The following is a 25,754-nucleotide window of genomic DNA, read 5'->3' on the forward strand; positions in this document are numbered from 1 at the left end:
AAATATTAATTACAATGCTAGCATGCTGTGGATGTGCAGTATTATTTTTTTTGGATACTACTGAGTAGTAGATAATCCCTGTGCAGTATTCATGGTATTTGTGGGTAGAGAGTACAGTCATAATATAATGTCATTGTACACCATGTGCACAGCTAGCTAGGAATATTCCATGACGTGCTCTCTATTGTCATTGACGTGTAATGGTGTATGGCCAGGGTCGCCTTTCTCCGGCATCAGCTTTGAGTTTGAGCTACCCAAGCAGGATCGGAAGGTAACAATCGTCACGTAGAACCACGCCGTTACATTATACCATCGTTTTAGTTCGTAGTCCACTGCATTCAGTGTTTGTTTGTGCATTGCACAGCGTATGGCATGCTGCAAGTAGTAGATGGCTGGCTCTGCATTGGTACGATCAACAAGCAAGTGTGTCCGCCTTCTTCGTCTTTGGAAACTGACCGCCACTGTGTGGATGTTCTCTCGCAGCTTTGCTTGAACTAATTACGTACACAAAACAGCACTGTAGGGCTGTGCTCAAGTCAGTTTTCTTTGTCGTGGAAGTTAGCAAGGCAGCATTGGAGGATATCTCTCAATTTGTTCAACAGGTGTAACTGGAAGTTTCCACAGGGAAAAGGTGAAGCTGCTGATGAGCTATCGTCTTCTGGCCTAGTGGAAGTCGACGATAAAACAATGGAAGGGTGGTATCACGACTGCAGCTTGAATGCACTAGTACCACTAGTGCCTCCTGTCTGCGTGTGGACCGTGAGTGATGGTGATAGTAGTAAAGGCAGCCGGTCTAGTGTGAGCAGTATGGCCAGGCACAGTTGTGTGCATAACCGTGTTGAAGCCCCGTGCAGTGTGGCAGAGAAAAGCCAGCAGACAGACCTTATTAAACGCTGTTGTAATGCCACTGGTACTACTGGTTACACACAAGTTTTGCAGCCCGGTGATGATTGGTCTCGCTCACCAGTCGTCGCGCAGTTGGAATCAGCGACAGGAGATTCAAATTCTGATCGGTGCACGGCTAGCGCTTACGTGCAGCCTGCGCCCGTGTCTGAGGATCTCCCTTCGTTAGATCGGCAGCTGCCGGGCGGCCGCGGGTGCGAAACACCAAATATGGTTATGCAGTCTCCAAGTGCGGAATGTCGCCGTGACGACGGCAACGGCGAAGATGGAGATGATGCTACGAGCCCTCACTGGCCTCAGCCGGCGCAAGACTGTGCGCTTCCTCATCTTTCAGAACTACTACGTCGGGGAGAAGCAGCCCCCGATCGTGCGAGCCACACCACAACACTTCTTCAGTCACACATGGACAGCTGCCAAAAGTAAGTGCTATTGAGTTCTGGATGTAGTTATAAGTGTATAATACGCAACCGGAACATTTCGTAACCGAGCGAAACTGAAACCATTCGCTAACCATGGCTCACCGTGTGCTGTGAGTTTGTGAGTCTGTGTCATGAGAGCAGCATTGCCACACTGGGTCATCGCGGCTTGTTAGCGTTTGTGTTTTAGTGACCGTCGTCCAGTCAGGAGCGTGATACGCGGCTTGTTAGCGTTTGTGTTTTAGTGACCGTCGTCCAGTCAGGAGCGTGACCCGTATGCGGCTAGTTAGCGTTTGTATTTTAGTGACCGTCGTCCAGTCAGGAGCGTGGCCCGTACGTGTAGCTTGAGTTTCGTCCGTAGTTAGTTAGTGTTGACTTTTACTTTCAATTCGTACCAGCAATTGCCGATGACCACACACACACACGTGTGTAGTATTACAGTGCGTTTCAAAAATATAGACGCGTGATTTCAAAAAACCGTTAGGCCAGCATCTATACCACATAAAATCTGTGATCACTTTGTGCATAAAAAATTCGAAATTGGGCATTTCCTATCCGATCACTTAAAGATCTATAATATGAGAGTAATTGCGCGAAGGACCTGAGTAAATATTCCGAAGAACATTCTCGAAAAGCTCCAGCCAAATTTGAAATATTTCAAAAATACCATGCGTCTATATTTTTTGAAATGGACTGTAGATACGGCACGGAGGAAGTACGTTTGGCTTTGGATGGTGCTCTGTGGGATATAGGAGCTGACGATCTGTCCACCTTCTTTCTTGGAAATGTGTTTGTGGCGGCAAGGGGAATTACTTTTGTCAGTGTGCGCCAGTGTAGGTGTAAGGGGGATGGAGGCAGTAGGTAGTGGGGCTGAGTAGCTTACAGAGCATGCTGGTGAACGAACTCATGCGCCTAAACCTGGCCTGATTTAGCATTAATTTTAGCGGCTTCATGGTTTGTCTGAAAGTAGCCTCTGCCAGAAGTGCCCGGAATGCTTGTTGCCAGCACTGCCTCTACATTACCTGCAGGAAGTATGGCTTCTGGAGACCTGCTGCAAAGGGTTTGTAGTTTGTAGTTTGTACACTGGCCAAGTTTGACCAGAAGGTGTTGGCTTGCTCCTAGGTATAGCTCATCACTGACACCAGTCCAGTGCAGCTGAGCGTGTTGCAGGCTTCCATTGTCATTGACTCTGCGTAAGCACCAGGCTTTTGTGCCTGGCACTGGACCATGTACATGACCAGGCGCGTGCGCCGGTGCCCTTCTAGGGGGGTTCCGGGGGCCTCCCCCCCCCCCCCCGGGAAAATTTTCAAAAGATGAAGAAAAATCCTGCATTTTGAGCGAAACGGGGGGGGGGGGGGGGTTCCGGGGAACCCAGGAACCCATACGGGCACGCACCTGATGACTGTACAGTAGTAGTATGTATACATGTAGTAGTACTTCAAGTAGTAGTACTAGTACTGAGCACTGCTACTTCTAAGATCTGGCATTATGCCCAGGGCTCTTCACACACACACAAACACCTCACAGTCAGGCCTCCGCACACTGAAGAGCTGTGCTGCAGGGGGTATGCTGCTAAGTAATGCCTCCCTGCTGCTGCGTGCTTTGTGCTGCATGCTGTGTGGCTATGGTCATGAAGTATGCAGTTGAGTGGCCACCAGGTGTGAGGAATGTGTAGACATGGCATGCAGTGTACTACTACTACTAGTACTAGCACAAATACAGTGGGGCAACAGAGTACTAGTATGTAGATCTGAGACATGCTACTACTACTAATAGTAGTACCCACTCCATCTAGACTACAGTACACATACCATACAACCTGCCAGGGTGACCACTCCGATAAGGGACAACCTGTCCCAGAAGACCACTGCAACCAGCACCAATGATGCTACTTCCAGTCAAAATGACCCTGGATAGGGAGACCACCTGGTAACAGGGACCAGGTGTTGCAGGTCCCTTGAGTGGCCGGGCTTAGCCAGGTTTCCCTGCACCGTGTGGTAGACTAGCACTAGCACAGCACACACACAGTTACCTGTTAAGTACTAGTACTATACTAGTACTTTTGTCAAGTACTGCAACACACAATGTTCATGTGGTGAGACTACTGTCCTCACAGTGCAGAGTACGGTACAACATGACGTCAGTAAGTGAGCAGGCCGGGCCGGAAAGAGACTGCGTGGTCCATACGTGGATTGGGGTATATAGTCATGACTCTCTCCCTAGGTCCCCCCCCCCCCCCACATGCATGCAGTGTACCAAAAGACAAGACTTTCTCCGTAGCGGCTAGCCTATGACTGACTTTTACTAACGTAATTACTAAATAATTAGTAATTACCTTCAGGTACTAGGTCGTAGGAGCATCTCTGTTCAAGGATTTGTGTGGAGTAGCTCCAGTACATACCCGGTAGCCCCCCCCCCCCCCCCCCCCCCCCTAACAGTGCAATGATGTCATTGACCAGTCAATGAGCACTGAGCAGGCCTACTAGCTACATGATGTGGCATAATTCATTAATTGCCTTGCCATCCCTGATTGTCCTGGCCAACCCCGGTTGTCATTCTGCTGGCTAACTACTACTTACTACTTAGCACTACACTACAGGATGCCAACTATTGATGACAGTTTGTGATCCGGGTCAGGGTGCCAACTATTGATGACAGTTTCTGATCCGGGTCTGGTGTGAGGTGTGGTAGTGTGTATGTGTAGTGTGTGTGTGCGTGTGTGTGTCTGTGTGTGTGTGTGTGCGTGTGAAAAAGCCACTTCAATCAGCTGTGTGGTGTAGACCAGGCTAACATTAGTGGCAGTCAATTCATCAGCCTTGCAAGCTGTTGAATGGTGTAATCCCAGCACAAGTTGCTGTGGCTAACATAGCTGTTCGCTATCATGGCTTTTGCGATGGGCATGTCTGTGTGTGTGTGTGTGTGTGTGTGTGCACGTGTGCTGAGGCACCCATGCATTCCAGTACAATCGTCTGGTGTACAGATGACAACAGGAGTACACTGTGCACATCCTGTTGTTTTCCTGGAGCATGGCCTGGTGTGGCGTGTACATGTACTCCGCCCCCCATCCCAGTAACCGTGTGACTGGAATAGTGTTCTAAGGATTTTAGTACCGCAATCGTATCGAGCTGATTTGACATTAATTGTGACTATTTACATTGTCAACGAATAGAAACAGTGCGCAATCGTTCTCTTGATCGCGGTAATAAATTTGTCGATTCCTTGCCGTCTATTCTGGAAAGGAAAGAAAAAATGCTGCAATGGAGCCCAGTTTTTGCAGGGTTTAAATTTCGTGGCTAGGTTCAATGCATGGTGATGTTAGTGCTGTGCTTTCTGGAAAATTTTCCAGTTAACCCCACCAATCCGCTCTGTGCATGTACAGTCAACTTCGCGTATAACGACACTCGGCGGGGCATCAGAAAAGTGTCCTTATTCGCAAAGTGTCGTTTATACCCGAAGTCTCATGATGCGTATTACAGTTAGGTGGGACTTTGCTCTGGGCACGAAATTCTGTCGTTATATCCGCAGTCGTGATTGGCGACGTTTATTGTAGCCTTTTCACCTTACCACCTCAACATAGACAACTCCCTTGAAGAACATGCAGTGATATTGCGAAATCCTCCAGACGGCAGCAGGGTTAGCAACAGAAGAATTTATTCACTTGTTTGTACAGTTCGTTATCAGGCTGTCCAACCTCGTCCCAACCCCAATGCCGAAACAAGGCACTCATATACATGTATATTACTTGAACCTCGAAGTATGCAAAGACAACAATTGTCTCTCCTGTGCGATGCACTGTAAAACATGTTGTTTTCGGTGTAACTTTAATTTCGGTGATTTCGATAGAGAGGACAGGCACGTTAATTTTTAAATTACACCTAAAAGGCACTAGAGTATGCACTGTATGTGATGGGCAAGCTGGTCACCTAATTCTACATTACACCGGAAACCTGGCAGGTCCCTGGCGCCGACATTTTCATGCACCTAAAATTACATGTTTTACAGTATCTTACTGTCTTGGTCCTAAGTGGGACTGTTGTGCTGAAAGCAGTGCGGTGTGTAGGCTGCAACAGGCATAGTACAGTCTAGTTTAGTCACATAGTGCTATCAGCTCGCATCTAGATGTGTTAGTTTGGTCTTCAGCGCTAATTTGGCCGTTTCCAAACACCACAGGTGTGAAACTTTACTCTTTTTTTCTTGTCTTCAAACAATCCCACGTGGTTTTGGCAATGGTGCTGAGTTGAGTGCGTGTGCCTCCAGCACTTGCTCTTCTACTAGCTCTACTTGCAGGTGGCGTTTGTTTTCAGGGTAGCTGCGGAAAAATAGAAACTGGCTGCAATGGCGGCATGCTTGCTTGGCCTTTTTGTACAGCGTGAGAAGCGTGCACAGAGTACTCTTTTAAGGGTATGGTGTGAAAGCTCACAGGAATTGCACGTAGAGCCAGGGTATGGTGTGAAAGCTCACAGAGATTGCACGTAGAGCCAGGCTATGCTGTGAAAGCTCACAGAGATTGCACGTAGAGCCAGGGTATGGTGTGAAAGCTCACAGAAATTGCACGTAGAGCCAGGGTATGGTGTGAAAGCTCACAGAAATTGCATGTAGAGCCAGGGTATGGTGTGAAAGCTCACAGAGATTGCACGTAGAGCCAGGGTATGGTGTGAAAGCTCACAGAGATTGCACGTAGAGCCAGGCTATGCTGTGAAAGCTCACAGAGATTGCACGTAGAGCCAGGGTATGGTGTGAAAGCTCACAGAAATTGCATGTAGAGCCAGGGTTTGGTGTGAAAGCTCACAGGAATTGCATGTAGAGCCAGGGTTTGGTGTGAAAGCTCACAGAAATTGTGCGTAGAGTAAGGGTACGGTGTGAAAGCTTGCAGAAGTTGCGCGTACACACCGTGTCGTACCAGCGTGCGTGTCTATTTAATTCTCTGCATGGGGAAAGCACTGCATATACACTGTAGCCTGTCGTCTAATACTGGACTGCTCCAATTTTCCTGGTATTAGTTTCTTGCATGTACACCCATTACCCCGGTTGTGTGGAAGTAGGGGTACTGTTCTCGTTACATAGTGTAGGTGTGTTCCCACGTATGCATGCCACTGTCCTGTCCTGTCAACTTGATCAATGCGTAAGTAGTATGTTGTGAGCGCTTGCTTCATGTCAGTGCAGCTCTCTCTGTGTGTGTTTGTTATTCTACTATAGTCCATGTACAGTGTACTGGTGTTGTTCAGCTTTGCCTGTGTGTGTGTGTGTGTGTGTGTGTGTGTGTGTGTGTGTGTGTGTGTGTGTGTGTGTGTGTGTGTGTGTGCGTGTGTGTGTGTGTATGTGTGTGTGTGTATGTGTGTGTGTGTGTGTGTGTGTGTGTGTGTACGTGTGTGTGTGTACGTGTGTGTGTGTGTGTGTGTGTATGTGTGTGTGTGTGTGTGTGTGTGTGTGTGTGTGTGTGCGTGTGTGTGTGTGTATGTGTGTGTGTATGTGTGTGTGTATGTGTGTGTGTATGTGTGTGTGTGTGTACGTGTGTGTGTGTACGTGTGTGTGTGTGTGTGTATGTGTGTGTGTGTGTGTACGTGTGTGTGTACGTGTGTGTGTGTGTACTTGTGTGTGGGAAAAAAAAGAAGAAAAAAAAGAAAAAAGAAAAAAGACCAAAAATAGGGATTCACTGGCCAGAAAAAGTCACTTCAAATAGCTGTATGGTGTAGACCAGGCTGAATAGTGACGGTCAATTCTTCAGCCTTGCAAGCTGTTGAATGGTGCAATCCCAGCACAAGTTGCTATGGCTTCTGCCGTAGCATTGCTATCATCGCCTCCGGCGATGGGCGTCAAAGGTCAAAGGTCAAAGGTGTGTACTTGTGTGTGTGTACGTGTGTGTGTACGTGTGCGTATGTGGGGTGTACATTGCAGGAGCATTGCGACTGGCGCTTCTGACACACAGGCCTTTGCTAGGTTTGATGAACAACTCAACTCCTTTCCACCGAACGGCGTGCCTGCGGAAGGGTGTGCTTCCAGCGCCGTGCAAGAGCCACGTCTGCACAGTGACCCACCATTGTTACAACGGCCCACTGATTTGGACACACTGAGGGAAGGAGGAGAACCGACGCAGCGCGATGTTACTGCTCTAAAAGGAGATTACCTGCTATCGTTTTCGCCTTCATCTATTGAAGAAATGTTCCCGGACACACCACCAGCGACCGCCCCCACCAATGCCACCGCAGCAGTAACAACATCAGACTGTAACAGTGCGTGTAGTGATTCCGACGTCATTGAGGTGACCTCTGTACGCTCTGTGACACCTACGTGTATCGACGCCGATTCCAATACTTCCACGTCACAAGGTACGTGCTCGTGATTCAAAGTTTGTGGATGCAGCGGATAGGATTATCGGTCTTTGACTGGGTTTGATCTACTCATCTCCCACCGCTTTAGGAGCTGCATCTGTGCCTTGAACCATAGAGTGTGGTGGCGTTCCTACGGACGCGAACCGTGAGTATTTTTCAAAATTTGTGAAAATGTCAAACACGGCCAACGTGCTCTCCAGTCAACCTTGGTGCATTGTTACAGCACGCATGATGGCATTGTCAGATCTCGCTAGATATTGAATTCCTTCAGACAGCTGCTTTGATCCTGATGATCCCGTCAGCGAAGGTCTCGGATATTGATGATTCTAGAAGATAGTGAATGTCATCATTTTTTTATGAATGCTGTGTTCCCCATTATTACGACATCATTACGACATCATTACAACATCATTACGACATTGTAAAGGCTGTGCGTAAGGCTGTGTGTAAAGGCCGTCAGGCGGTGTACCGGCTATCTTTGCTTTTCACTAATAACACAAACAAAATCCAAGTCCAAGTAATAAGGCGGCCGCAGTGTCCACAGTCTCTGGGATTTACAGCTGTAGACAGTGTAGTGGCTATCATGAGTAGATTGGTTATTGTGATACCTGTGATGCGTGTAATACTTGTGATCGTCGAAACCTACAGAATTTACAAGCCGTGCATATTTGTTAATAGAGGGTTTCTGCAAAACGAAAATTCGCAAGAACTTTCGCAACGGGCCTTGCGAAGATCTGTTTGAATTATCGCACACACTTTGTGTTCTGCACGTTTTCGTAGTTTGCACGCACCCAAGTGCACGTATGTGGTGAAGCTGTTGAGCCGATCTCGCGAAACCTCTCACGAAAGTTCATTTCGCGTCCCCTGCAAGTTTCCCATCCAAAGTTCCGGAAGTTCGTGCGAAGTATGACGTAGAGCGAAATTCTGTACGCATTTTCGTTTTGCAGAACCTCGGCATTAGTGATAGTGACGGATGGGCCTGCAGCTTTCAAAATAACATACAGTTCTCGTGCCATATAGGCGGTTGTGTTCGATCCGGCTGCTTTGGTGACCTGGCAAGGACCTGATGTGTTACCATTTGAGAGAAGGTAGTTGTAGATGCTTGCATGCATGTGACATCAACCTTGTAGACAGTGATTGCTAGATCACATTTCGGCAGGGACTGCAGGATATTTATTAATAGTTTTAAACGGGTTATTTATCCGGATTCATATTATCCGGACTCGACCTGTACATTGACGTGTGTGTGTGTGTGTGTGTGTGTGTGTGTGTGTGTGTGTCTGTGTCTGTGTTACCTGTTAACCATGGACTGCTTCTGGCTAGATTAACTCTTGTGTCATCAATGGTGCTAGTGAAGCTTATATCAGATCCACTCTGATTTAGCCACCCACATGCACACTAGTAACAAGTACCGTAAAATTCCGCCAGAGCGCCCCTACCTCCTCGACGCTTCAGGTGGGGAGGGGCGCATGGGCGAGTCCTACTTGCCGCATTCAGTGCTACATGAAAACGTACTCACCCTACGAAAACTGTTCGTGCATCTCGTACACCGACCAAAGGTCAAGAGCCAGGAGTCGTACAGACCCGACAAAACGCAGGGTTTGTGCGATCCCTGGTCAAGAGGGTGGGCACTGTTGCGTACATTTCCAACGGGGTCGAGCACGCGTCTGCAGTACAGTACGGCATCACAGACTGCGACAGAGTCATACGAGGATACAATCAATCACGTCCCTGACAAGAAGTCAGGGAGGGGCGGATGGGAGAGACGGGCGCTCTGGCGGGATTTTACGGTATTACCTTCACTGGGGGCAGGGGTAACTGCAGTTGGATCCCCGTACGGATACCCTGATGCCGTCAATCCTTTTTCTGCACCTTGTCCTCACCCACTTACTGAGGTGTGGTGAGCCCATAAGTGGGATCATTTCAAGTCCACCCTAGTTTGGGGAGTTCAGGGGGTGTTGGCCGTTGGGCGGTTCAATGGCCAATTTAGTCATCTTTCCAAGATTCCTTTTCAGTCTCTCTCCCCTTTCCCGGGGAGACCCACGTGACCTGTTATGGCAGTGAGCAAGTACAAGTGTGTGTGTGTGTGTGTGTGTGTGTGTGTTCCTGTTCTAGTGGTGGACCTCACCGTCTCTTCGGTACATATAGACACTTCACCGGATGTTGTGGCGCTTGATGATTTGGAGTCGCCGTCCTCACCTGTTGTAGTAGGCGACGACGTCATTGATATCACCGTATGTACAGTCATGTACATGTGTGTGCCCAGCACTCCAGGTCACGTTTCTGATTGATTAGTACGCACGCACACACACACACACATACACACACACACACACATACACACGCACGCACACACATACACACACACACACACACATACACACACACACACGAAGCACGACGATGTCAGTTTATACCTATTGGCGGAAGAAAATTGTGATGAAACGTACTACTCTGTGCTAGAGGCTGTTTGCGTTGCCAAGCTACAGCCTGAGCTTTGTAAACAGAAGGAGTTTGTTAGGAAGATAGTGCTATTTTGTCTTTGACGGATGTGTGTTGCGTGACCAGCATCAGGTTAAGGTGTGTGAGCTGGGGTTTTTTCTTGCTCGTAGAGCCCAACACTTGCTGCTCGACCATTGAAGAGAAAGCGATTGGAACACGTGGCAGACTCCAGTTTGAGTAGGTTTTGAAGCAGAACGTTATTCCCTGCTTCAAGCGTGTGCGTGTGTGTGTGCGTGCATGCGTGGGTGCTTGCGTGTGTGCATGTATGCGTGCACGTCTATGTGTGTGTGCGTATGTGTGTACATGTGTGTACATGTATGTGGATGCGTGTTTGTCACGTATGCACTGTAGACGGCTTCTATTCAAATCCTGCTTCTGTGTCACGGCGTGTTTTGAAAAATCGGCTTCTATTCGAGCCGTACTTCTATACGGGTCATGCTTCTATATGCATCATGCTTCTATACGGGTCATGCTTTTATATGGATCATGCTTTTATATGTCGCCTTATGGTATCGACAAGTGAGTTCATTGGAGTTTTCCTGTAACAGTAGATGTCAGTGTGAGTGACTGTGTGTTTCCTGTGTTCTCTTTGCTCTCTCTCTTCTGCAGGCGACCAGAAGACTATTGCCGTTGATGACCCGTCACCTGAGAGCAGCGACATCGACGATCTACCTGTGATGGACTTTGTGTGAGTCTTTTTAAACTTGTAGGAACGCCATTCTCTCTCTCTCTCTCTCTCTCTCTCTCTCTCTCTCTCTCTCTCTCTCTCTCTCTCTCTCTCTCTCTCTCTCTCTCTCTCTCTCTCTCTCTCTCTCTCTCTCTCTCTCTCTCTCTCTCTCTCTCCCCCCCCCCCCGACATGCTGCAGTTCGCTAGTGGGCAGAGTGGGCATTTGCGAAATGTCTGTCTGCGCGCATGGCACTTTTCGGCGGTACACCCTACCACTTGTAATCTAGTCCATCAGATTTCTACGCAGGTAACGCTACTGTAAGGCAACCATGCTACTATAACTAGGGGTGAAACGATTAGTTCGAATATTCGAGTATTCGTTCGAAAATTTCAAACGAGCGAGTATTCGAAATTTTGCACCCGATCGTTTTTTTTTAATTCAATTTTTTTAGTATTGGCATTGTATTTTCAAAAAACTCCGGTTGTACAGTCGTCCCTCTCTAATCCGGCACTTGTTTATCCGGAACCCTTGCCAACCGGCGCACTTTCTGACGAAACCGATTTTTTTCGTTCAATTCCTACATCTTAATCCGGCACTTGAATTCCGCCTCCGGCAGTGACTTTTTAAAACGAATCGCTCAAACTGCACGTAGTTTGATTTCATAATCCGGCAGTCGTAAATCGCGTACCGTACAGGTGCACTCCTTGCCAGGCCAGGCTAGGCCAGTCTGGTCAATGTTGTCCAGGAGACAACGGCAGTCAACCATACTTTCTTATTTTAGCAAGGGGTGGTGTCCTGCCAATTTTCAGGTGTGTGTGTGTGCGTGTGTGTGCAAGAGTACATGTGAACATGTTCTCTGTTTTACTTTATCACTTTATCACTGTGTATATTCCCGGAGAACAATTGAGAATATAAAGCCGTGCACCAAATACTTGGGTCGACACGGAAAAACCCTGCGTTTTGACGTACGCAGATACTAGTACATGCATGCAATTGGGTAGGGCCGGGTCAGAGGGCAGGATTTCTTAATCCAGCACCCTCGTCAATCCAGCAGAAAACGCCGTAGCAAAAGGTGCCGGATTAGAGAGGGACGACTGTACTGCTCGTCCACTGGTATGCATGCCTTTGAGTCAGTATTTTATGGCTTGGACTATGCGATCACCACTATTATCTTTTGTAGGCATATGCGGATAATGCCGCCAGAAAAATTGGCAGAATTCGGTACTTTTTCTGGTAAGTTTCATGCATGTTTGGTATGTGGATAAAGAAATGGAGCAGAATTCGAGGAATTGCCCGCCATAAGGTTTGTATGGTTCTGCCAATTTCACTGCTTTTCAAGCAGAATCTGCCACCTTTTCGAGCATTATCCGCACACCCTTAATCACCACGGCAAGTAACGTTAGTTAACGCTCTGAGATATGAAAGTACTGATGAAAATCGTTACTTTACACTCTGTACAAGACGTTGGGGACTTTTGTTTTATGTTCACAGATAATTTCTTCCGAATTGGTCGAGAACTCACAAATCTAGCGCTTTTGAGTTTTGATAAAATACTCGAAATAATCGGAGACTTGATCGAATATTATGAATGAGTGATCGATTGGTCAAAATAGATACTCGTTTCACCCCTAATTATAACGAGTCGCAAATTTAACGATAGTCCAAAATTCATAGGTTAACGAGAAGATACTAGTACGTCAATGATCTTGCAGTCTTCAGGCTTATCCGCACATAACACATATCAGGCCTTGCAGCCTCAACAGAACGTATTATAACGAAAAATGTCACTCGTTAAAACGTTAGATTTACTTCCTTGTTCTATTTACATGTCTTACGGTAATTGCAAGTAAGCGGTGTGACCCACGGCCACTGGATATTGCACGTTGCTGCAGCTAATACTGTATAACACGTCTATTTTGGTGTAAATTTAATTTCGGTGATTTCGGTAGAGAAGCCAGGCACCTAAATTTAGATTCTACCTAAAAGGCACTAGAATATGCACTGTATGTGAAGGGAACGCTGGTCACCTAATTCTACATTACACCTGAAAACTGGCAGGTCCCTGGCACCGACATTTTAATGCACCTACAAATAGACACTTCGCTTGATGGCCCTCGACATCGCGAGTGAAGAATTTCCACACTGCGGAACGTGCCTGGCGACTGAACGGAGTGGATGCGCTCGAAGGAGCTTGGGACAGAGTCACAGAGTTTGACATCGCAAAGACAACCTAAGCACTTCAGTTCAAACTTCAATTACAAACACACAAGGAGACGGCTCGACTTGTTCAAAACTTGCTCCAACAGGCAACACTGAAGAGTATTTCCCACAACGAATCTTTCCGGGGTGAGTCTCGACGGTACAGTTCCAGCAGCGGTTGGAAACTATTTTTAGAGACGGCAGTTACTAGTACCTTCCGGATTTGGCGCCAGGATGACATGCAAGTACGAGTGACAAGCACTGCATGCACTGCGCTACATGCAAAACGGTCACATGTAGCAAGATCGATCAAGAACAACGCGCTCAAACTGTACATCGAACTGTGCGATGTACGGCTGTGCAAGCCAGCACCGTACCGTACTGTCGTACACGACTAACGTGTACTCGTTTGCTAACGGATCAGCAGCTAAACAGACGGGTACCCGGATCACCCGTTTCACCCCTACCTACAATAACATGTTATACAGTAGCCGTTCCGGCACCTGTTCGGAAAGCCGACAGAGGTCGCGTGTGGACTGGAGTAGCAGTTACTGCAGAAGCAGAAAATTTAATCGTTGAATAATTTCGTCCAGTTCCAAAGGAAAACAGTTTGTCGGGTGGAATTTTTCTTCTATGGATGTTGAAACGTAGTGTAAGACTAGAAGAATCGACATTTAGTCCTGCTTTAAATTCAGTCTGAAAATTCTTTGGACGAAAAATGACGAAATTAAATTCCCGTCGAACTTTTCTGCGTGTACAGTACCGGTATAATTATGGTTCTGTGGTGGGGGGCTGCTCAGACCTCGCGCCATACTCGTACTAGAGCACTGAAGTGACTGAACTCTATACATGAAATGCTGTGAAAGCCATCATTCTAACGAGGTGCAACATTAACCTTTTCCTAAAAATGGACCGGTTAACGTGTACAACAGTTAATGATTTAATACCATTCGTGCTCACCGAACTATGAGAGGAAAGTATTAGTATCGACTTCTGTCTACATTAGATTTAGCACTTTGACACATTCATTTTTAAATACTCGCCAAATCTATTGCAGCCACTTGTGCACGTAATAATTATCCTCAATTCAAACACTCAACCACGGTCTCTTCGCTGCAAACGCCACTTTGTTCATCAGACTTCCGGGCTTCGCTACGAAATTATGATTTTTACAGTAGTCCAGGTAATCAGCTGATAATTGCCTGCATGACCTATATGGTTTTATGTGCTGCTTGCTGTTTGCGTTAGGCAGAGCTCACTGACTTGTCAGTTTGAGCACTCTGGCAAGGTACGTTTGGGCCTGGTTTAAATCTGGCTTTGGAAAAGTTATTGATTTTTCACTGCTATCAGGCTCGGCCTCAATTTCTTCTTTGCTGTGCTGATGAGTCCACGAAGGACGAAGCAGTTGTGTCCGCAGATTGAGTGATTCTGTGTGCTGTGTATGGTCATGCTTCATGTCCACCTGCAGGAGGAAAGCGGGAGCTGCAAAAGCACGACGGCGTCCGGAAGAAAGCTCTCCTGTGGTGGCAACGAGCAGTATGACCGGGCCGGATATTGGTCAAGCATTCAACTTCGACTTCCCAATCCCTACATCTGTACACCATCATCATCAACAGCAGCAGCAGCAACAACAACAACACCATCCCTTATTGGCCACAGGCCATCGTGAGAATACTGGTTCGACACAGCAACAACAACAACAACAAGAGATGCGTGCTCCACAGCACGTGTTTGAAGGCGTGGCTGTGGATGAACCAGGCCCAGTGTCGGCGGGGTTTGCACGACAACGCTCGGCTGTGCCGTCGTTGTCGCAGGCTCCCAGTCCTGTGCTTGACTATACGCAAGACCTGTCTTCGTCTGATGTTGCTGCCACTGGCCCTACTGCTGCCAGCACTGCTTCTAATGCTACCAGGTGCATTTCTGCGTCTTCTCATCTATTACGTCCAGCTACTTTATCAGTACTCTGTGCACAAGTGGAGCAGCAAGAGCAGCAGCTGCTGCAGTATCTGCAGGCGGAATTTTCAGGGCAGCAGCAGCGGGAACATTCCGAGCAGCGGCTGCTGAAGATGCGACAAGATATGCAGGTGAGGGATCAGCAACAACCACAACAACAGCAACAACAACAACAACAGCAACAGCAACAACAACAACAACAGCAACAACAACAACAACAACAGCAACAACAACAACAACAGCAACAACAACAACAACAAGGTGGACTCCAACTAGATGACTACTCACTGGTGCCTTGCGGTCAGTTTTCAGCATCCAGCCCCAGCAATGCTTCACGTGCCCATCTGGACATGGGTTTAACTGGCCCCAGCAATGCTTCACGTGCCCATCCGGGCATGGATTTAACTGCCCCTCCTCCTCCTTTGCTGCGGTCGTCACTTTCAGGTTCTTCTCTGGGTGGATCCCGCAGCCATGCACCACAACACCTCAACTCTTCTCCTATTGCACAGCTCACACATCCGGATGCCAGGCACAATCAGCTAGGGCAACCTGTTGCTACTTCACCCAGCCAGGCATCACACAATCAACTCATGCAAGGCGCATTTGGTGGCAATGATCTGGCTGTCACTGCTGCTGCTGCTGCAAACCGTTCTTTGTTCAGCCAGCCGGCCCAGGCTGCATCTGCAGCAAGCCCGATGGGTTTGCATCTGGGCTTGGCATCGGGGGCTTCTCCTATGAATGCCACAAGCAATGTCAGTCGCCGGGGGAGTCCCCTGGCTCCAGGCAGGCTCTTCAGCGGCCAATATCAGCGACTGAACTCCCGAATTCCAGACTTGCCAGAGGTGTTGCAGGGCAGTTCAAACCCGCAGCAATCAATTTCACAGCCCCGGGACCACTCGCAGTCGCACTCTCTCCAGCAACTGCATCAGCTACAGCAACAGTATTCCGCCTCCTCCACCACTAGACCTGTCCTGTCTTACCAGTCAAACAGACTTCATCATCCTGTGGAAGCAGTCGACTCAGAACCACGCATGCAACATCACCAACAGCAGCAGCAACAGCAGTGGCGGCAACAGCAGCAGCAGCAGCAGCAGCAGCCGCCATATCACCTTGACCCAGTGGTGCCGCTCCATAGCTTGCATCCTGAAGTTGTATCATCCGTAAGTAGTTCTTCTGCGGAGCACAATGCAGCTTCCCATGACGTTAATGCTGTTCCACTAGAGCCTGAGCCTGAGCAAGCATCGGTACCAGAGCGGGACACGTCCCCGGTAGCACCACAAGCGCAAGGTAGCGCAGCATCGTCGGATGCGACCAGTTGTTCTATCTGTCTCGAAGAACTGACAGATGTGAGTGTTCACGGACGCTGCCTTGTGTGTGTATGTGTGCGTGTGTGTGTGTGTGTGTCTCTCTGTCTGTCTCTCTCTCTCTCTCTCTCTCTCTCTCTCTCTCTCTCTCTCTCTCTCTCTCTCTCTCTCTCTCTCTCTGTCTGTCTGTCTGTCTGTCTGTCTGTCTGTCTGTCTGTCTGTCTCTCTCTCTGTCTGTCTCTCTGTCTGTCTGTCTCTCTGTCTGTCTCTCTCTCTGTCTGTCTCTCTCTGTGGCACGTGTTGTGAGCTGCCTTCTCCGACTGATCCTTGAATTTGAAAATTTCCCAATCCCCTCAATCCTATCTACATGACTTGTATATGTATAAATGTAGAGAGTAGAGCCGAAGGATTTAATGCATTTACAAACTAGTGTAAACAGGCATAAGCAAGGCGAAGCGCCAGGGTTTATAACTCATATGTAAATTCTAATAAATCCTATGGCTGCTACATTTATACATATGTTGACCTGTACTTTCTCTAGACAGAAGTATTTCGTAAATATTGGCCTTAGGGTCCAGGGTGACCAATAGTTTTTGCAAAACGAAAAGTTTTAGTGTTTTTCAGCACCTACCCACCCACCTACCTTTTCTGCAGGTAAAACGAATTCCAATGAAATATTGAAAGGATCAGTCGGGGAAGTGAACTGCCTGAAAAGAGAGAAAAAAAACGCCAGACCCACCAGGACTCGAACCCGGGACCTTGCTTGTCATGAGCAATGCTCTAACCACTGAGCTATGGGACCAGGCTGAACCTAGAAGGCGCTGACAAGTTTTTCACTCCATTTTTTTCAGGCAGTTCACTTCCCCGACTGGTCTTTTGAATTTGAAGTTCTCCCAATCCTTTAAGAAATAAAGTACAGTCTGTATCGGCTATAGAGTGACCGGATAAAAGAATATATCGGCTACAGTGATATTGGTACGAAATATCAAAAGCAAAACGTATTTTATCCAGTAAAAATATCACTATAACCAATATTATCGGATGTAATGATATATCGGATATTATGATGGCAGCAAAGAATCAAAACATGCATAACACACTATATTATTATCGGCTATAGTGATAACTATAAAATGCATGTAGCAATAATATCAAAGGCCCTATTTTTTACTTTCTTCACGTTGCTTATTTTTATAGTGATACATGTACATGCACCTAACAGAATTTGTTATGGAAATGCGGGTACTGTCAACTATGCAGCATGCTCATTTGTCGAAACGCCATGCTGGAAGTATTTCCTTGCCTTTCATGTGTCGATCGAAATAAAAAAATAAAAATCGATCGTATCGCATATAGTGATGCATCGGATATAGTGATAATATCACGGAAATCAAAAGGGTACGCTATAGCCGATACAGACTGTATTATACTCATAAAAAGGACACACTTCAGGCTCATTACAAACATCTTGAAAGTTTTTGTCTTCACAAGTATACTTTCAAGCCTTCTCGTCAGGTGAAATACAGGCAAGGGAAAAGGAACAGGAACAGTGGATTAAATACAGTAAGAAGGTGGTAAAACAGCGCAAAAAAGAAGATAGCTAAAGTAAACAGCGAAAATTGCAATAATGACACAAAGGTGCAAGTGCGAGAACTCAATAAGCGTGACATGTATTTCGACAACAAGAGACAACCACTGGACATACATGTAACTAACGAGGTTTAGCACCTTTGTGTCATTATTGCAATTTTCGCTGTTTACTTTAGCTATCTTCTTTTTTGCGCTTTTTTACCACCTTCTTAGTGTATTTAATCCACTGTTCCTGTTCCTTTTCCCTTGCCTGTATTTCACCTGACGAGAAGGCTTGAAAGTATACTTGTGAAGACAAAAACTTTCAAGATGTTTGTGATGAGCCTGAAGTGTGTCCTTTTTATGAGTATTATCGCATTTTTGTTTCAGAGGAAACTGTTTAAATAAAGTATTGATGTCAATTTTTGACACCCAGAAGTAACTGGGCATTCTCCATCTGCATTCAAAAATTATTTTCAAAACGAAACTCCTTCGAATCCACCCACCCCAAACCAGAACTTTTCGTTTTGAAAATACTGTTGGTAATCTTGGACGGCTCCTTAGTGGTATTTTATAAACAGTATTTTATTGGCTCAAAGGCCAATAAAATTAATACTGTTTATAAAATATAGTGGTGAAATGAATATTAAAACCCAGTAGCCGAATATTCTTTGGCTTACGGAACGAATGAACGGATATTCTTTCGTCAACACGGATGACATCACACGTCCCTATTGTCCAATATACCCATGCTAATTTGTGATCACACCATCAACAGTATCGAATTCAAATGGATTTGCTTTGACTCAATAAAAGCCACTGCACTTTTCTCTAAAAGGAGTCTTTTATTAATACAGGTAGACTCCCTATAATTCGAACCTCAAATTGCCAGGCCCTAACTTCGAATTATCCAGAACTTCTAATTATCCAAATGCAGACCCATGCACTGATATGTATGTCAAAATGCTTGAAATCGCATGCTGAGTATTTTTTGCACATTTTTATTTGCATCAACGAAACATAGGTGCAAGGACAATAGGTGGTCGTACCGGTCGTGTACAACGGATCATCAAACCACTGGATCGACACAAAACCATTTTGACATCTTCATTTTCTAGTGAAGAAGTTGTCAGTCACTGCAGCTTTCCTGAAACAATTTCAACGGAAAAGAACTGCGCTGCCTAATCCGCGTCATGAAAGGCCGTCGGACAGCAGCACGTCGTTCTGAAGAAGGGAAGTGGAGCATAGGCATAGACAATATTTACGACAGTAGTGTTGTTGTGCGCCAACATCTCTGTGCACGAGCTGGCGCGGCAAGAAAGGCCATCGAGATCCGCGGAGAGAGTCAGCCACCTGGAAGACATCGTTTTCAATCAAACCTTTGCAATTTGCCTCGCACGGGCTTGAAAGAAATTTCGAGAGAAGGTGGGTTTCTTGAACGCTATAGTCGATCCTGCAGCGGACCATCGATCGATTTTTGAGCTACTCTTGGCTAGAGAAGGAGAAAAGAATGAACTTCGAATTACAAGGACAGCAATCAATCTCACTTCGAAATAAGCGTTCAAAGGACATAGCCAATGTACTGTAAACAGCTTTTCTGTACGAAGACTGGGTTCGAATTATCCAACCGGCGCACTTTTCGTACTTCGAATTATGCATTCGATTTTGACTTGAAGTGACTTGCAGAAGATCAGTACAACGAAAAAGTTCGAATTACACGGAATGTTCGAATTATACCGTATTCGAATTAGAGGGAGTCTACTAGTATTTATTGACCTTAATAGTGGTGATTTATTAGGCTGCGTTCGTTTTTAGCTACCTGGTAAAGTAGAGTAGAGTCTGTCACTCTACCGATAGAGGTAGATGGTAGAGGCAAGTATACGAACGCTGTTCTACCGGATTTAGTAGTTTACACGATGTGTACGTGAAATGTTCCTTTTTTGGATGGAGTTGTGTATCTTGCTGGAAATCCTGTAGCTCTACCAATTCTACCGGATTCTACCAACTTTTTCCCGGTAGAGCCGGTAGAGGAAAGTAGAATCTACCCTTTTGAGTAGATTTTTTGTCTTCAAAAACGAACACCTCTACCGAAAGAAGTAGTTTCTACCCAAACCTGTAGATCAAAAACGAACGCCCCTTTAATAGTGGTGAAACGAATATACCGAATATTCGTAAAAAAAAAAAAAATGAAAAAAGAGAGAGAAGAAAACACATGAGAACGAGTTATGCCGCAACTATCCACGACTGTATCAAGATGATAAATAGTCAGAAAGTGCGATAATAGGGCACACAACTGACAGGCTACTGAGCCTAGCTCTAACACACCTCCAGTGCACAAACCAACAGCCTTCCAACTTGGAAGGTTCATGGTTACGTAGGAGCGAAGAGGGGAAGGTGAGCGCAGCGAAAATGTGCACAAGCTAAGTCCCACGGCAACAAAGAATTCTTTGTTGCCGTGGGACTTAGGCCGCGTTCGTTTTTTTAGCTACCTGGTAGAGTAGAGTAGTCACTCTACCGATAGAGGTAGATGGTACTTCAAGTAGAGGTAAGTGCACCCAGCATGTGTCGCTGCCGTAGTCGGGAGAAACCGTCAGCTGCCGATCCCGATACGACACTTGTTCCAGTCGACTTCTGGCGTGCCAATAATGATACTAAACTCGACCGTTCTCCTGTGTGTGTGTGCCGTGTGTGTGTGTGTGTGTGTGTGTGTGTGTGTGTGTGTGTGTGTGTGTGTGTGTGCGTATGTGTGCGCGTGCGTGCAGATCAAAAGGACTGGAGTGTCAATCATGACCCTAATCTGTGGACATCTGTTCTGCGAACCATGTATAGCCAGCGCCATCAAGAGGAAACCCGGTATATGCCCCTTCTGCGCGGGTAAAGTGTCCAAGAAATCCCCCTACCACCGGATCTTCATGTAGACGTGGTGTGCGCAGCAGGAGGTTGCTCGCCATAATATGACCTAACATGCTGCGTGTCGTGAGCGCAGGTCCCTCGTCAAAATGAAACCGAACATGCTGACCTTCTTTTTAAAAACAGTTCTAGAGCAGATACGCTAACCAGTAGACAAGGCTTAAGGTTCATGTGTGGTGGTGGGTATAGAGCAGAGGACAATTGTATCGGTAGTCAAGTGCACGCGGCAGGGCTAGTTTCATTGCCAGTTGCATTGCCAGTTGCATTGCCAGTTGGTGATATTGTGTAGAACATTCATACTATTACTTCTGAGCATCAGTGCCGCTGTAGAGAATAGGAACAAGCTGAGCACGAACTCTTTGTGTGTCGTAGTCCCCTCCCCCATGAACTCTTTGACTTTGTGTGTCGTAGCCCCCTCCCCCATGAACTCTTTATGTGTCATAATCCCCCCCCCCCCCCTCCCCCGCATCCAATCATGAAATTTAACACAAAATCTGGTGTGTGATAAAACTGATCATGAAATGATTGGTCGACCGCCTTTTCATCCTACCATGCTAGTAGTCTACCCTGTTACTGCAGTGTAGATTTACTGTTCTGTGCTGGCGCTGCACCTAGCCTAGCCCCCCAGCCTTGTGTCTTGAAGCGATATCATTAGACCCAGCGCAATCCATTCTATCTTGGGTGTTCAATCTTCACACTTTTTCTCTTTTCCATATCTTCAGAATACTCCCAGTTTTAACTAACATCTGTCATCTGTCCTACTACCCCCCCCCCCCCCCATTCACATTCACATCTGTCCTACTCGCTGTTATACAACTCTGCAGCCCTGCTTTATCTCCATCTGTCCTATTTCCCAATTAGACCTTTCAGTTTGTGCCAGTATACCTTCCGATCCCTTTAATCTGGGGAACATTATGCCTTTTATTCTTTTTACATGTTCTCCTGATGAATCTGGGGAACATTCTGCCTTTTATTCCCGTAGCTATGCAGACCCTGGCGCTAGCCAGGGTCCACACAGCTTTAATTCCCGTAGCTATGTAGAAGACGTTACTTCAGTAACGTCTGGCGCTAGCCAGGGTCCACACAGCTTTAATTTGGTATTTGTGTGTTTGTTTGTGTCACGCCTGGCGCTATCCCATATCTGTCCCGTACCGTACCATCAAACACAGCTGGCCACATACAGCTGGCCGCAATATTCAAATAGGGCTTTCAAACGCAAGATCATAACGTGAAGCAACTTGGAAGAATGGGTATGAATGCTAAGTGTATGGGGGAATGCATGTGGGGCGATAGTGCGGGTTCGAATCCTAGGATATGCCTGAAAAAAAAATAGGAGAATTGAATATTTATAACATCCCTATGCTTTTTTTGCCGTCATCAAGGCGGTAGACGGTGTCGTATTACCCTCGATCGTACCTATCCCGTACCGTTCCATCAAAGACGGCTGGCCACAATGCATATTCAAATAGGGCTTTCAAATGCAAGATCATAACGTGAAGCAACTTTGAAGAATTAGTATGTATACGAAGTGTATCGGGGGATGCATGCAGGGCGCGCGATAGTGCGGGTTCAAATCCCAGGTTATGTCTCTTAAAAAAAGGAATTTTTTAAGAATTTATAACATCCCTATGCTTTTTTTGTCTAGGTCATCAAGGCAAAACGCATAGCGTAGGGCCCTGAGCTTCCAAGCTCTCTCGTTTGGTATTTGTTTGTGTTACGCCCGGCGCTATCCCGTATCTGTCCCGTACCGTACCGTACCATCAAACACAGCTGGCCACAAACAGCTGGCCACAATATTGAAATAGGGCTAAATGCAAGACCATAACGTGAAGGAACTTGGAAGAATGAGTATGAATGCGAAGTGTGTTGGGGAATGCAAGTAGGTTCGAATCCCAGGTTATGCCTTATAAAAAAATAGGAGAATTGAAAAATGTATAACATCCCTATGCTTTTTTTCCCTAGGTCATCAAGGTGGTAGACGGTGTCGCATTACCCTCGACCGTATCTATCCCGTACCGTACCATCAGAGACGGCTAGGGCTGGCCACAAACACCTGGCCACGATATTCAAATAGGGTTTTCAAATGCAAGATCATAACGTGAAGCAACTTACTTGGAAGAATTGGTATGTGTGCGAAGTGTATCGGGGGATGCATGCAGAGCGATAGTGCAGGTTCGAATCCCAGGTTATGTCTTGAAAAAAAAATAGGAGAAATGAAAAATTTATAACTTTTTTTGCCTAGGTCATCAAGGCAAAAAGCATAGCGAAGGGCCCTGAGCTTCCAAGCTCTCTCGTTCTTAAACTTTTTACATGTTCTCCTGATGAGTGCTAAAGAAAATTTTTAGATTTTCTTCTTCGGTAGAATTTTCCGCTTGTTTCTCCTTCCTCAAGCAGAAACAACAGCTTTCGCATTACAGTATGATCGGGCGCCGTAGAACACTTCGCCGAAGAACTCTGGTAAATGGCACAGAACCGCTAGATTTGCAGATCTAAGAACATTTGTACTGCTTTATGATCACATCGCATGATCGCGGAATAAAAACGAAACGATTAAAATCTGAACGATACACTGCTAGGCTGCGCCCTGAGCCCCTGCGTTCTTCGGCGTCCGATCTTACTGTACACGCTCGATGCCATGATGAAAATGTTGTCGCAAGATGGTGGCTTAATTGTCAGCAACTAGAAGTTTAAATATGAAGCGAAATCGGCGCTCGCACACCAACCTGCTTCTGAATTTTTTTGCCCAGTTGATTGTGAGTCTAAAAACTGTAATTAAAAGAAAAAGTTGTTCAGTGGCTAATTGTACACCAGAACAGGAGGGAAGAGTGATGCTAAGTTCCAGCATCATTATAAATATCCACCAAGGGGGAGAAAATGTGTTGATAGAAATTGTGGCTCATACTTGCGATATACTCAAGATTTCTGGATCAAGGCTAAATCAAAGGAAACAAAATGGAAAGCTATGCAGCATGCAAACGTGTAACTAAAGAGATCGTCACGTCTGATTGGTCGCTGGCTGGTTGCCAGTAACACGAGCCGGTGATGTGAAGCCGTGAATGCTGTTGTGTGGGGGACACGCGGCAGCGGCGGCAGTTTGTCTTGGACAACATCTGCTCAGGTGTCACCGAAAGTGGACTGAACAGTGTGCCAAAGAAGATCATCTAGCAACAGCAACAACAGTGACAATGCTAACATTGGCCACAGGACGATGTGGGAGAAATAATTTTTTTTAACCGACCATACGCTCGTGCATGCTTGCCGTTCCATTACAAGTTGACAACTGGCACACTAAGAATAGCACCAAGACTACAAGAACCAGAATGCGCCACTCCACATACGTGTGCAGGACGGCGTAATTGCGTCATTTACGTCATAATCAATGCCGCAATGCTGTAAATACTAAAATTCTGATATCATGCACTGGCTGCAGCGACACAGTGTGCGGATCGCAACTCCAATGGTTGACAAATTCTGCTTTCGCAACCAGATGCGGAGCTTTGGTTAATAATTATTGATGTATTTTTGACAGTGTCGACCAGCATGAACCTAAGCACACACACACACGCGCTGGTATAAGAGCCATGACTAAGAGGGAAGCAAAATACTGTGATGGTGGCAGCAGAGTGGAATTCACGGGGAAACAAAACGTTTTGCAAACGGCTGCTGGTGCAGTGCCGTAGGCTTTCCTACATGTGCACTATTAATTAATTAATTAATTAATTAATTATTTATTTTTTGAAACTCGGATGTTGAGCCATAAATAAATGTAGAAAAGAAAAGGACATATGGATACAAGTTAAGAGTAACTCTCCATCACTGTACTCTCGATTCAACTTTAAGTTTCAGTGCCCACGCTAACTCCCTCAGGGAAGACATCGGAAAGAAACTAGGTGCTTTTCAACGTGGAAGGAGGAACCAAGCTGTCCAGGCCAGAAGGCAGTTCTACTTGTCAGTAGTCCAGAGCAAGCTCGAGTACGCCAGCAATGCCTACGTCCACTGCCTCGCTGACAATGTGAGGGATCAGCTGCTACGCATAAGTAAGAGAGCACTTAGATGCATATTTGAGCATGACACATTCACGCGAACATCATACTTGCTCGAGCGATACCACATAATTAGCTTAGACAAAATATATCATACTAAGTCCATATTCTTCGTGTTCCGTTGCATCCACAATATCTGCAGTTCACTCCTCTCTGATATGTTCTCCCTTCGCCGTGACTGCGCTCACACAGATAGAGTAACCCGCGGCCAAGTCAATTATTCCCTTTCCTTACCCATTGTGCAAGCTCAAGCTGGATACAGATCTATTTCATTCCTTGGTGCTGACCGCTTTAATGCGCTTCCCGAATCCCTTCGCACAAATCATATCCCCAATTCATTTCGCCAGGAACTTAATGATTTCATTCATCTTGGGCACCCCGTAAGAAGACCTGGGTCTGTTGGGAATGCCCAAGTAAAATAATAAAATACAATAAAAAAAACTGTAACTGGATACTATAATTATACAGTCAGAAAGTGCAATAACTAGGCACAAAACTGACAGAGTACTGAGACATTCGACGTTCTGACACCTAGCTTCAACACATTTCCGTAGCGCTAACCGACAAAGCTTCCCCCTTTCTTTACTTATCTTTGATATTTATGACCCACCCAAGTTGGGTGGTTAGCTGCTTTGCTGCTTCGAATTGTAGTTAGACTGCTTTGTCAAATATCGTACTGGTCTCGTCATCGTCCAGTAACAATCGACATTCTTTGTTCCGTTGGGACTGTAGCTTTTGCTCGTTTTCGTTGTGCTTGCCTTCCCCTCTTTGGTCTTTTCATAACCTTGAACCGGCTGTCGGTTAGTGCTACGGAGATGTAGCTAGGTGTCAGGACGTCGAATGTCTCAGTACTCTGTCAACTTTGTGCCTAGTTATTGCACTTTCTGACTGTATATAGTATCCAGTTACAGTGATGGAGAGTTACTCTTAACTCGTATCCATAATTATGTCCTTTTCT

The 25,754-nt window shown here is 46.2% G+C and overlaps 2 protein-coding genes across 4 annotated transcripts in view; one reads left to right on the top strand and one right to left on the bottom strand.

The window, feature by feature from the left end:
* The first annotated feature begins 122 nt into the window (after positions 1 to 122).
* LOC135822573 (putative mediator of RNA polymerase II transcription subunit 12) lies at positions 123 to 21,846 on the top strand. Of its 2 annotated transcripts, none has more exons than XM_065335376.1 (7): positions 123 to 1,322; positions 7,215 to 7,645; positions 9,764 to 9,882; positions 10,261 to 10,327; positions 10,760 to 10,838; positions 14,486 to 16,316; positions 20,606 to 21,846. In XM_065335376.1, the coding sequence occupies exons 1-7, from the start codon at positions 688 to 690 to the stop codon at positions 20,759 to 20,761; spliced, it is 3,318 nt and encodes a 1,105-aa protein (XP_065191448.1). In that variant the 5' UTR covers positions 123 to 687; the 3' UTR covers positions 20,762 to 21,846. The 2 variants fall into 2 exon arrangements, with proteins under 2 accessions (XP_065191448.1, XP_065191449.1); XM_065335377.1 differs by lacking the exon at positions 123 to 1,322 and adding an exon at positions 6,238 to 6,441.
* A 703-nt stretch (positions 21,847 to 22,549) lies between these two features.
* LOC135822572 (uncharacterized) overlaps positions 22,550 to 25,754 on the bottom strand; it is a 36,189-nt gene continuing 32,984 nt past the window's right edge. For both annotated transcript variants that reach the window (XM_065335374.1, XM_065335373.1), the window contains exon 31: positions 22,550 to 23,914. In XM_065335374.1, the coding sequence (XP_065191446.1) occupies positions 23,868 to 23,914 (47 nt within the window). In that variant the 3' untranslated portion in view covers positions 22,550 to 23,867. The remainder of the gene's footprint in view (positions 23,915 to 25,754) is intronic.

This window comes from Sycon ciliatum, chromosome 8 (assembly GCF_964019385.1).
Source record: "Sycon ciliatum chromosome 8, ocSycCili1.1, whole genome shotgun sequence".
In the NCBI taxonomy this organism is placed as follows: domain Eukaryota; kingdom Metazoa; phylum Porifera; class Calcarea; order Leucosolenida; family Sycettidae; genus Sycon; species Sycon ciliatum.

Coding starts and splice junctions, on each gene's coding strand:
- LOC135822573 (XM_065335376.1), top strand. CDS start 688: ATGGAAGGGTGGTATCACGACTGCAGCTTGAATGCACTAGTACCACTA. Junction 7,646..9,763: donor CAATACTTCCACGTCACAAG/GTACGTGCTCGT, acceptor TTCCTGTTCTAG/TGGTGGACCTCACCGTCTCT. Junction 10,328..10,759: donor CGTGGCAGACTCCAGTTTGA/GTAGGTTTTGAA, acceptor TCTCTTCTGCAG/GCGACCAGAAGACTATTGCC.